Source organism: Paramormyrops kingsleyae, chromosome 5 (assembly GCF_048594095.1).
Source record: "Paramormyrops kingsleyae isolate MSU_618 chromosome 5, PKINGS_0.4, whole genome shotgun sequence".
Classification (NCBI taxonomy): Eukaryota; Metazoa; Chordata; class Actinopteri; order Osteoglossiformes; family Mormyridae; genus Paramormyrops; species Paramormyrops kingsleyae.
In genome coordinates this window covers 15,114,054-15,126,477 of record NC_132801.1, presented here as the reverse complement: position 1 = coordinate 15,126,477, position 12,424 = coordinate 15,114,054, and the positions used below count along the sequence as shown (strand labels likewise).

Here is a 12,424-nt window from a genome sequence, read left to right as displayed (position 1 = left end):
GATATTTATGTGTGACACATCAAGCACCAGTTTGGCCAGTGTTTCAAATTCATTGTCCAAGCCCTGTTGCCCAACTTCCCTGAAAAAACCTTTGACAAAATCAAATAAAACTATGTAAAACAAAAACAGATATAAAATAGATAAGTAAATATATATTACTTTTGCTTGTCGTGTTATTCATGCACACTTCCTTTGACTGTTATGAAGGAAGGAAAACCTAAATGGAACAATTTGCTGCGTTTCGGTAATGCAGTATGACAAAAACACTCATACGTAAAGTGCATGCAATGAAACATAATATTTCAGGACAAACTGAGTTAACTTTAATTTAATATAGATCCTAGTCACTTATGACACATAATGAAGCTATTTGTGACCCACTGTGTGGTCCAGCTCCCCTGTAACAACTTGGTGAAAGACCAGAGCAGGACCGGACTAACGAGTTGGTATGGAGGTTATGAAGTATCCCCTGTGTGCTTCTGGATTCAGTGAGAATGGAGCCACATTAAGACAGGCCTGCAGCTGTATATATGTATTGCTACACTTTGGTGTTTGCCAGCTTGTTTTTAGAGTCTCAGGTTATTTTTTCTACCTCTGGCCATGTACCAGAAAGGCCACATAGAATCTATCAGCTGGCATCCCCCCAGCCATCAAAGCCATGCTCCCTGAATGGAGCGATGTCTCGATACGTCCTCCTAGGAATTCCCAACATTCCAGTACTCCATGCTTATCATGTCACTGTGCAAACCGGGCTGGTTAATCCTGATGCCAGCAATGTGCTCCACCCATTCGGGCGCCAAAGAAGACACCAGGCTCTTTGGAGTGCTCCCTGGCACTCACCAATGGGCACTTTGGACTGAACTGGAGACCCCACTTCTGACAGTCGTGTCTCAAGAGTGTCTCTCTCCAGCTGGCTTTTGATTACTGATTGCAGTAGCAGAAACAAAGAGAGGCTGTTACATGCAAGGCTCCAGGGCCAAGGCTCGATTTTGTAATCAAAGGGGGGAGAAAAATGGCTTACGTGGTATTCACCCTCAAACAGACATGCTCTTCAAAGACCACAATGTGAAACAAATCACTTCCTTTCACCAAAAAAAAACCTCATTAAAACCAAAAAATACATCCTCCACATATATATTGGTATATCAGCACCATTTTTTTGTGTATCCTATACATAATATCATAGATGACTGGTCAACAGTGGGAATAATGTCTAACTGATGTTCAAAAGAAGTAGAAATTGCATTAAAACTAAGAAAATTGTAAGGGAAAAGAGTGAATAGCACCTCTAATTGGTCTTAGTTTTCCTATTGTCAATAACACTTAGACATTGGGGAGACTCTATAATCATGTTACGTCGTGTTTTGAGGAGATATTTATGGCGCACCGGTTCAAGAATTCTTTCTTGGCAGGAAAAAGGCTCGTGGTGGCCACACTCCAAGCCCCTTTAGAGGAAGGTTGTTTTCCTATTAACAATACCGAAGAAACATGTCGAAATAATGCCTCTAATCCCATCTTTTCAAATGACTTATAGTTCTGTCTCTACAAATAACATAAATGAAGTTGGTACACTTGGTTATCTCCACACTGGTGTTGGTTTGCTTGCTCGCTACGCACACACACAAATTAATCATAGCCTGACTCCATGGAACGGGGCCAAGCATCACCAAGCTTGGTCAATGTCGTGCAAATTGTCCTCTAACACTTTTTCATGGGCTATTGACCATTGACCTCCCTTGGAAAGCAGGAAACTACCTGCCCTTTCCCCACTCCATAAAACACCATGCAAGCTCAGGTGTCAAAACCACAGAAAAGGAGCAGCAGTGTGGCATGGATAAGAAGGTGCTGCTGTACAAATGACACGTGTATGCAGTCCTAAAATTGTCCCGAAGCACACAATACCGAACCTGAACTGCTTCAATAAAAAACAATGATTATACAAACGAAGTACAGAGTAGCAGTGCTGGAGGGTGTATTTGCGAGGGTGAATATTATCAAAGTAAATAATTTAATAACACAACACATTCTGATCTACATTGTCCTCATGTCAGATGCTGCCGTCTTTCTAACAAAAAGACAATAGTGACAAAGTCATAAAGGAATGAAAAAGAAAAAACGAGAACTGAGAAATACTGTAAGAACCGTGAATACACACATTAATTCCAGACTTAATTTTATATGCTTTTGCCCCACTATATGCAAAAACATACAGTATGTGCACGAATTAACCTTGAATTGTCGTATCATCTGCTCGTAAAGTATCCTTGTTGGCATGGAATATTTCTGAGGTAATTATGACATATTTTACACAAATCCTACAAGCTTCTACTACATACTTGAAAGCCATTCAATAGATAGTTTAAATCATGCAGCTTTTGTTTTGAGGTCTGTACTGATAAGACTGGTAAGAACCCACACTAGGGCTCAGCCAATCGGATACCGAGACATTCATCGAGGATTCTGTCAGCGATAAGCCGCTGACTTCCTGTCTCCTCAAAGGTCCCACTACCGGGCATCCTGATGACTGACTGCCCAACCAAAGTTGGGTACAGGCCTCTTCGTTCCGAGCAACTAGCCATCAACGGGAGCTCCTGACAGAACCCAGAAGACCCAGCACTACTGCAAATGACCTCTCTAAGCAACGGCAACAACAACCACAATAGTCAAGCCCATCCTCCTTGGGAGTGATATACGGGGGGGTGAGGGAGGGGATCCAGGCTGCTACATCCACCGTCTCAAAAGAACAAAAACGTTTATGTAAAAAAAAATACATCAACACTGTATAAATAGTGTAGAGCTTGGAATCGTTTGTCACATTTTTGGCATTCAGACAAGTATTCCATCAGGATACCATAAAAGGTAAGCCTCTTAACATGGGGAGAGAAGATTTGCCCCTGATTGCACCCCCCACCCACCCACCCCACAGTCCCATTCCACTCAACGCTCCACCCCGAAGAGTTAGCAGTGACGAGCTGTTTGGATGCCAGTCTGTGTTGGGCGAAGAGAAACAGGAGTCTGAAGAGTGTTTGTGAGATAAGGCCACGAGAGCGTTCCTCAGATACGGCCCCCTGTCCCCAGAGGAGAAGGCAGCAACCATGGCAAGCTGGCTTCACGTTAATCACATCGCTCGATTCGCTCAGATGATGTTGGTATCCAAAGCAATTTTAATGATTCGGTCGCACTCATGTGCACAATTGCACTCGCCATTGCATGCAATTTAATAACCAGATATTTACAGAAGCAATTTGGACCTGTGTCTCACTGGAGGGTACAGAAGGAAGCTAAAGTCACAGGCAGCGTACTTCATATTTATGGTGTCCAGCTCCACAAAATGCTAAAATGCTTACATATTTATAATTTTATGATCTCAGCAATAAAAAGGGTCATATTTGCTGGATAAGCCAGTTAAAGTTTAATCCTAACATAAAAGGCAATAGCATTTTGTGTTTTATGGCATGAAAGCTGAAGAATTGCTTAAAAGAAATTCTGCAAGGTTATGCCAGTAGCTTGGAAGGTCAGCTGGTGAGTCTCTAGTGTCTTTATGTGAAGATCACAAATGGTAAAACAGCAGGAACTACACTAAAAATTAGCAGTAAATTAATGCAACTTTGGTGATTCCATCCTCAGAAAGAAATGGAAGGATATTTCCAAATTTTGAGATTTCACCCACTCAACTTTTAGATTTGTGTGAAACTGCAACTGTGACAGACACCGAGCACGATGTCGAGTGTGCCAACCTGCGGCTGAACCACAAACCATCTTGAGTTAGAGCCCCAGGAGTATCACTATGTTGTGAACTAGACTAACATCGAGTAACACAAGACGCCTGCGTTCCTGTGGCCTTCTTCTTCATCTCAAATATACAGATAATAGTTACAAGGCACTATTTTTAGATTTTGAAACTGCATGCTTCCCTAGGTTCCCAAAGTAACATGATTGGACCAAACTGGCTACACACATATTAAGATTGATAAAGTAATAAAGTACCATCAGTATATGTGTGTCTTACTAGACAGCTGACACAAAAGACTAAGGAATAGGAGAATAAGTCATTTTTGTACATTTTAAAATCAGCATACAACATAATTTCTTCAAATGAAAAAAAACAAGGGCTACCATTTAAATAAAATAAAATAAGATAAAAGGTTATATTTTGTGGTATTAACAAAAACAGAATGACATGATCATATCATCAGATGCACCAAAGGCGGCACTGGTTTTGAAACTTTTGAAGTTTGAGATTATGTTTCTTTTTCTCATGTAGCTGATGGGGCGACATAGCAAGCTTGTACACTGATATAATTTTTTGTATACATTGTACTCTTTGGAAGTACTTTCAATCAATATCAATGCAATTTCATCCAATGTCCCACAAGAACAACTTGAGTGAAAATAACCACTGCAAGACCGAAGGCAACCTTCTTCAAATACAAGAAAGATTCTTAAGCCTGCATGACTAACTCCTACATTGTATAATACATTTCTTTTTTTCGTTATAGGGCAAACGGTGATGTGTACCTAATTCTAATGTAATGCTGATTGACAACAGTAATGTAATACTTAAACTTACATAGGCAGTTCAACACCGATCTGAAGTGCCAGCTTATCTCCAGAAGCCCAGTACCTGCTTAAAGTTGACAGGAGGAAGCACCCTAAGGGCAATACGGAAGCTTGGAATGATAGATTGTGACCTGAGCTCTCTTGGTTCATCTGAATGCACCAGGCAGTGTAATTTAATACTGTCAGTAGTAGGCTGCATAATGCTGAAATGGCTAATTACAGGAGTATAATTCTGTTATACTGCTGCAAGTTCCAGAACCGAAACTGCTGCATTTAACAAAGATATAAAAGATTGGTTTTGTATAATTTGTCTTGAAATCAATATATTAATATAAAATTCAGTATTGATAATAACTGGGGCAGCACAGTGGTGCAGTGGTTGGCACTGTTGCCTCACATCACTGGGCCCAGGGTTCCATGTGTGTGTGTGTGTGTGTGTGTGTGTGTGTGTGTATATATATATATATATATATATGTTTGAGCTTTTGCCTTTTGATAAAGCGCAGCAGGGCACAGATATGGTTATGTGTTATAAATATATTTATAACACATAACCATATCTGTGCCCTGCTGTGCTTTCATTATATGAGCATGAATACTCCTGACTGTAATAACTAAAGAGTATTTTGGTGTTTGACTTAATTGAGTGATGTGTACAGTAGTAGTTTTGAAGTGGTACTCAAATACATATGTTGTGGAACAGCATGAAGGAGAATGCAGCTCAAAATCCAAATTCAACGATGCATAGCGAGGCATGTATGTGAGAAGAAGAACTGCATTAGAAAGAGTGGCAGACAGGGTATTACCATAAATATGATGCATGCGACCAAAAAAATACAAACAAATAAAAGTTCATTGTAAAAGCCTTAATAATGCTGTTGTCGTGATCCAGGCGCAGTAAAACAAATCTGCTTATTAAAACCTGAACCTTAAGACGGCTAATAAATGATAAAAAGAACACTGCTTCAGATGGTTGGACCAAACCCCTTAACATAAAAGTTACCCCAGTTTAACTTTTCTGAATCGGAAATTCCTATGATGCTTTTTACAGATTTCTCTTCAAGTAAGCCTTATGTTAAGTACACACATAAACAAACAAACAGATAAATAAATAAAAACAAACAAATCAACAAACAAGGAGAAAAGCGATGCTTAGGAAGTGGAGGTGGAGAGAAGTAACCGATTAGATAGCTTAACATGCCCAGTGTGCATTTTGCTTACTCAGGAACAGAGCTGAGCAGCCATTCCACTGACAGGAGCGGCACACTTCACTGGCCCTGAGGCTCAGCATAAAGAGCGCCGAGCGCTGACCTTACTCCACGAGGGAGCAGCACCAGACAAAACAATTACGCTCAGCTCTGGCACAGGAAACTGACATGACTTTTAAGCCAGCAGGGAAGCGTAGAGAGAGGGGCTGAGGGTGTGGGTGGTTGGAGTGGGGGGGGGCAGGGTTGTAAGAGCCAATGAGAGTGAGTCCAAGCTTCCAGTGCTGTCCCGAACTCATCAGGTGTCTCGCACTCCTTGACAGTTCCCTCTTGGCAAACGCTGCAGTCTATTGCCAATAGAGGGCCATTGAGAAGATGACTGAGGAGCCCGAACCACAATATATTCCTCTCACAGTGAATACACTGAAATTGCAGATACAGCTGTCACTTATCATATTCCGCATACAGTCCACAGTCATTATTTCCTTCTGTATCTGATAGCTTATTTAGTTCTTTACATTCTATGTTTACTTACCATTTAAACTACAGGTATCCATCGACTTATGTCCTAATGAGCCATGTCCGATCGCATTTATGGGTAAGATCCATAGTAAATACATTACTATTCATTGAGAGATGCCTGAAAGAGGATGTAGAAGGACATGGGTATCACTTAGTTTAACAGGTGCAGAAGAATAAGCAGCACTAACAGACATATAATGACCCACTGTCCATAACTAACTTGTAATACAGTGTGCATACAGTGATGAATATATAAGGGACAGCTACAATAAGCAGATGATGCAGCTACGGATACAGTACCTGTACATTCGTTACATAAAAAGAAACTTACTGTACTGTACAATGAAATATTGTAGCATGAAATATTGTAGTAATGAAAAAATTGTAGCATTTTCCCCTCAGGTCGGTTTGCTTTCACACAGAGAAAAATCCAAGCGAAGCAGCAATGCACCACTACAAACCACCTGAGGACATTCATTCTGCTTATTGGTCAGATGTGTCTGTGTGTCTGTGGTGGGAGCAAGAAAGTAAAGACAGGAAGGAGGTCCTGTGTCCTGGGCTATGCAGTATATACAGAAAGATGGTCCTGTGCCCTGGGATATGCAGTATATACAGGAAGAAGGTCCTGTGTCCTGGGCTATGCAGTATATACAGAGAGATGGTCCTGTGCCCTGGGATATGCAGTATATACAGGAAGAAGGTCCTGTGTCCTGGGCTATGCAGTATATACAGAAAGATGGTCCTGTGTCCTGGGCTATGCAGTAAATACAGGAAGATGGCCCTGTGTCCTGGGCTATGCAGTATATACAGAAAGATGGTCCTGTGCCCTGGGATATGCAGTATATACAGGAAGAAGGTCCTGTGTCTTGGGCTATGCAGTATATACAGAAAGAAGGCCTTGTGTCCTGGGCTATGCAGTAAATACAGGAAGATGGCCCTGTGTCCTGGGCTATGCAGAATATACAGAAAGAAGGCCCTGTGTCCTGGGCTATGCAATATATACAGGAAGAAGGTCCTGTGTCCTGGACTATGCAGTAAATACAGGAAGAATGCCCTGTGTACTGGGCTATGCAGTATATACAGAAAGAAGGCCCTGTGTCCTGGGCTATGCAGTAAATACAGGAAGAAGGTCCTGTGTCCTGGGCCATGAAGTATATACAGGAAGAAGGTCCTGTGTCCTGGGCTATGCAGAATATACAGGAAGAAGGTCCTGTGTCCTGGGCTATGCAGTATTTAAAGGAAGAAGGTCCTGTGTCCTGGGATATGCAGTATATACAGGAAGAAGGTCCTGTGTCCTGGGCTATGCAGTATATACAGGAAGAAGGTCCTGTGTCCTGGGCTATGCAGTATTTAAAGGAAGAAGGTCCTGTGTCCTAGGATATGCAGTATATACAGGAAGAAGGTCCTGTGTCCTGGGCTATGCAGTATATACAGGAAGATGGTCCTGTGTCCTGGGCTACGCAGTAAATACAGGAAGAAGGTCCTGTGTCCTGGGCTATACAGTACATACAGGAAGATTGAAGGTCCTGTGTCCTGGGCTACGCAGTAAATATAGGAAGAAGGTCCTGTATCCTGGGCTATACAGTACATACAGGAAGATTGAAGGTCCTGTGTCCTGGGCTATGCAGTAAATATAGGAAGAAGGTCCTGTGTCCCAAGTGTCCAAATGAATCATACCAAGAGAAAAATCAAACCAGAGTATGTTTTCACTGGACTAAAAAATGCTGATTAGTCCATATTAGTTACATTTCATTCGAATGCAAACTACTAGGGAGTCACGTACAGCTATAGCTTGCTGAATGGTTGACCACAAGCACCTCGCTAACCTGATGGTTATGCAGAAGGACAGTAAAAAAGAGATGTCCTGGAGCAATAATTGAGCAGATGGAATTATTTTTGAACCCCAATTACTTTTAATGCATCGATCAATACATTTTTTGCTTAGTTCTCCATATTTCTGCATTGGAAAATTCGATCGCTAACCAATATATTTTGTCTAATATTGCCGGTGCTGGCTGCGAAACTTGCCAGCACTTATTATTGGAATAACATTATATAATTTTTTATTCGTTGTAAAACGAAAGTTCAATCTGCTTGTTAGATTTAACAGGAGTCATAAACATGTTGTTGGTCGTATAAGTAAAATATAAATAAAAGGCTGTGTCCCATTTTGATCGTGACCAATCCCCCCAATAAATAACAAAAAACTAAAAAAATGACTTATTTATTCTCACTTGTATGTGAAGTTATTGCGTTCCCCCATGATTATTTAGAGTAAAGTTCCCAGTTCCTGAAGTATGGTGTGAAAGTAGCACAGGAAATCAGCCAGGACCATTAAAAGTTCCCATTGGAGAAAGCGCAGCGACTTGTAAACCAGGAACAGGTTCCGGAACCTCAGTGTAAAAGTGCCTATTATTTTCTGTAGAGTACTGTGTGTATATTAGAGTACTGTACGTAGTGCCTTGTCTCTCCCCTACAATTATTAAAATACATTCAAACTGAGCTGTGTCCTGTGGTCATGGTCCCAAATGCAGATGCAAGTCAACAGATACCCAGGATTGCCAAATTTGCTCAGCTGGCTGGCGTGAAATTTTCAATTTGAGACAAGTCTGCACCTTTATTTACATGTATGTAACAGTTTCATTACCTTATAAATAGTCTGTAGGGTTTACAAACTACCTCAGCACTTTTGATGTAGGTAATTTTAGATTTATAATGAAATAATATAGATTTGCCGTAAGATCTCTGGCATGAGCACGAGAGTCAGAAATTGTGAGTGTCACACCAGGTGCGTCAGAGTTGGCAACCCTGGATACCTGTATATATATATGTAAGTTTACTCATTGAGATAATTTACTTGTTTACTCATCCTGACTACTGAATACAGGTCAACTTTTATATTTTTAAATCTTAGTTGGTGCTGTATTGCTAGGTAGTGTTTAAATCATACACATATGCATGACACAAACAATTATCATTAAAAGATTATTGATGACAGAAATCATTAATATTAGCAATACAAAGTATCAGAGGATTGATAAATCCCTTGTGTTGTGGTCCGGGGTGGAATCGGCGAGCCTGTGCAGCTCTAGTGAATAGCTGCACAGTGAATAGCTGTGTTGCCTGCTTTGGTTTTAGCAATCACCTCTGAGCAAAGAAGGTGTACGTTCCAAAAACAGCCAATGCAAAAATGGGAGAAAATAGGCAGCCAAATTGGAAAAACAGAGAGGAGAGTGAGAAGTGATGGGGGTTAGAGTGAGGCTATAAAACTTCCTGGAAAGCTAAAGGGAACAGATGCAATTAGGCAGGTTGGCGTCTGTTTTTATTTGTCGAGGGACTGGGTCAAGGAACCCAAGTAACCTCGTAAATTTGAATTCTTATTGCACTCATGTCTCCCATTCACTAGGTGGCTCAAAAAACCCCTTGGGGAGGGGTTCACCGGGGGGGCCCGGTGGCCGCTTCCCTGGGAATCAGCAGCAAACGATGCAATTAGCGGTGCGTTAAAGCGCAGAAACGCATCACCTGGATCTTTCACTGGAGAGTATCTGGCAGCAGGAAAGAGCAGAGAAGCAGATGCAAAACAAAGACTCTGCTTATTAATAAGCCGTGTGAGAAGCAAGGCACCCTTATTGTCAAGCAGCTTGCTGTTAGATAACGTTTATGCTAAACATGGCCTACAGCACCAGTAATGTTAACAGGGGCTTACAAGGCCGCCCTTTGTTGAAGCAGGATGGGTGTGGGTGTGTGTGTGAGCTTCAGTGTCCAGCAATTTCTGTTTAATATTATGCATACATATCGAATTTTAGTTTTAAAATAATGTCAAATTGTGAATTGCGTACAGCTCAAAGTAATGAGCTTTATGACTAAAATATTAGTTTCCGAATACATGAATCTCACAAGGGACAGAAATGCAAAATCTATTTATTTATTTATTGCTGAATAGAGAACTTCTGATGCTGGAAAAATAAAATAAGTCAGCTCAGTGCCATTTGTAAGATAAAAAAGCAGAAAAGGTTTTGGTTTACAAATGCAGCTGTAGCAAACCCATAACCGGACGTATATTCTGAATCAACTCCTAAAAGTGTTTGTATAAGTGAAAAAACATCCTATTTTTCAAGGCACTGCATCAGATTTACAGTCGAAGCATTTTCTCTTGCTGTTTTCCAAAGTCATCATAGTCAGGACTATGCAGCGTGTGTCGAACAAATAACCCAATAATATTCTCTGGTGCAGGGGGGTGGAACTAACATGGCCTCAGCCAGTTACGTTTGGGCTAAAATGAATGATAAACAGCTGATGGGGTTTCAGGTCGAGGTACACTGAAAGACTGAAACACTGATCCATGGTAGTCCTTAAATAAGTGTCATATATTATCCTGACATCAGGCCCAGCCTCTGGCACAATTATTTCAGAATGAGAGGGATCGAACATCACTGCCTCATTCCTCTTTCCTTGTAACAAAGTAAAAACCATTTTTATCTGCTGCCAAGGAGAGAGTTCACAGGCCATTAGGCTGGAAGACGGAAGGAGCACCTCCTGCGATCTGTTTTGCCAAAGACCACAATAAGAATGCTACAGAGAAGGATAGAGTAGTGTTGGCTGATTCTTTTTTTATCCTCAAAATCATGCCTGCTTTCTTGACAAATGTGTAGTAAGTTTTAGTTGAAACATTTCTTAAACTATGCACTGCGACCAAGCGGAATTAATCACCCATACCTAAGGCCCATGTGCTTGACTCCTACACAGTTCCTGACAGTAGTTTATGGGACATTTTTGGACAAATTACCAAGCATACTGGCTAAAAATCTCCTCAGTACATCAGTATGTTTTTACCAAGATTAATCTGACAAAGGCCATGGTAAAAACACAATGACAGGACTTTCTTTGGCAAAACCAGGATCACTTTATCTTTAGCTCTTACTGCTGAGTTTTATAACTCAAAAATACGTTAATAAGTTAAGCAGGAACAACCATACAAGGCTTCTGTCTTCTTGAATGCAGATCTTTCTGACCAAGACGACCAGGCCTTGTGTGACATTAGCAGAACGCCTCTGAGGGCGACTGGCACCCACCTGCTCGTGGTACTCAATGCCCATGCTGAGCGTGTTGATGAGGATGGCGATCATGATGCCCCGGCCGAAGTATTTGCTGTCCACAATTTTGCGGAAAGTCTCACACACGAGCCTCCAGAAAAGTAGCACTTTTCTTGCCCGTAGACCCAACATCATTCTGGTAGACCCCCTTTTCTGGTTATGGTCCCGGCGGTCACGATAGTGCATGTCTTGAGTGAACTCGTATATGCCCTCGCTGTCCGAGTCGGCGGTCTCATTCCCTTCTGTGCCTTCTGAGTCCAGACTTGTGGATTTTAGGCAGTAAGGGCAGCTCTCGGGGTCAAAGGTCAGATTGGTGTCCTGGCTGATGCCGCAGTTGACTGTAGCCAGCTTGCAGGAGACCCTTCCTGCACAAGGTAATAAATGGAAAATCAGTTATTTAAAGTCAAGCTCTCAGCTATTTTGAAGAATCAATAAAACTGCGTTAATTGGCTTCTGTGGTTCCCTAGATAGATAAACAGCATGAAAAAATCATTATTGACCAGGGCATTTTAAATCCAGTGAACTGAAAACTGTTAGGCATTTTCAAACCAAATAACCAGATAGATCACTTTGATGTGGTCTGACAGTACATTTAGTCTAATTCATTCTGCATTTCATGCATACTCATTACCTTCATTATATTTGGGTTCTTTACTATAAAATGTTATCTATTGCAAATGATTTATAATTTCAGGCAGTGATTCCTACAAATATAACACATTATAGAAATAATATTAAACTTTCAGTTGAATTCCCGTTGACACTGATGATGACAGTCACCAACTGATGCAACACTGTATTCAGTCACTGGTTCTGATTGGATGCCCTTTGTCATGGGGCAGACACCTGTTGTCTTTCATTCACTATCCATTTAGACTATTGTTACCCTAAACTGAGGCGCATTAGTAAGTGCTACTATTGGTTGACTGCGTGTTAAGTGCTTTGGGCCAACCACTTTGGGATTATATAAAAATAAATTGAATTGAAGTGGATGTGATTTACAGAAATCCCAACCACCATGGGTTTCGAAGCTTTATTGGTTCC

General features: G+C 41.1%; 1 protein-coding gene across 4 annotated transcripts in view; it reads right to left on the bottom strand.

Moving 5' to 3' along the window:
• cacna1g (calcium channel, voltage-dependent, T type, alpha 1G subunit) overlaps nt 1-12,424 on the bottom strand; it is a 190,334-nt gene that overhangs the window by 70,012 nt on the left and 107,898 nt on the right. For all 4 annotated transcript variants that reach the window (XM_072712211.1, XM_072712212.1, XM_072712213.1 and 1 more), the window contains exon 10: nt 11,360-11,745. In XM_072712211.1, the coding sequence (XP_072568312.1) occupies nt 11,360-11,745 (386 nt within the window). The remainder of the gene's footprint in view (nt 1-11,359; nt 11,746-12,424) is intronic.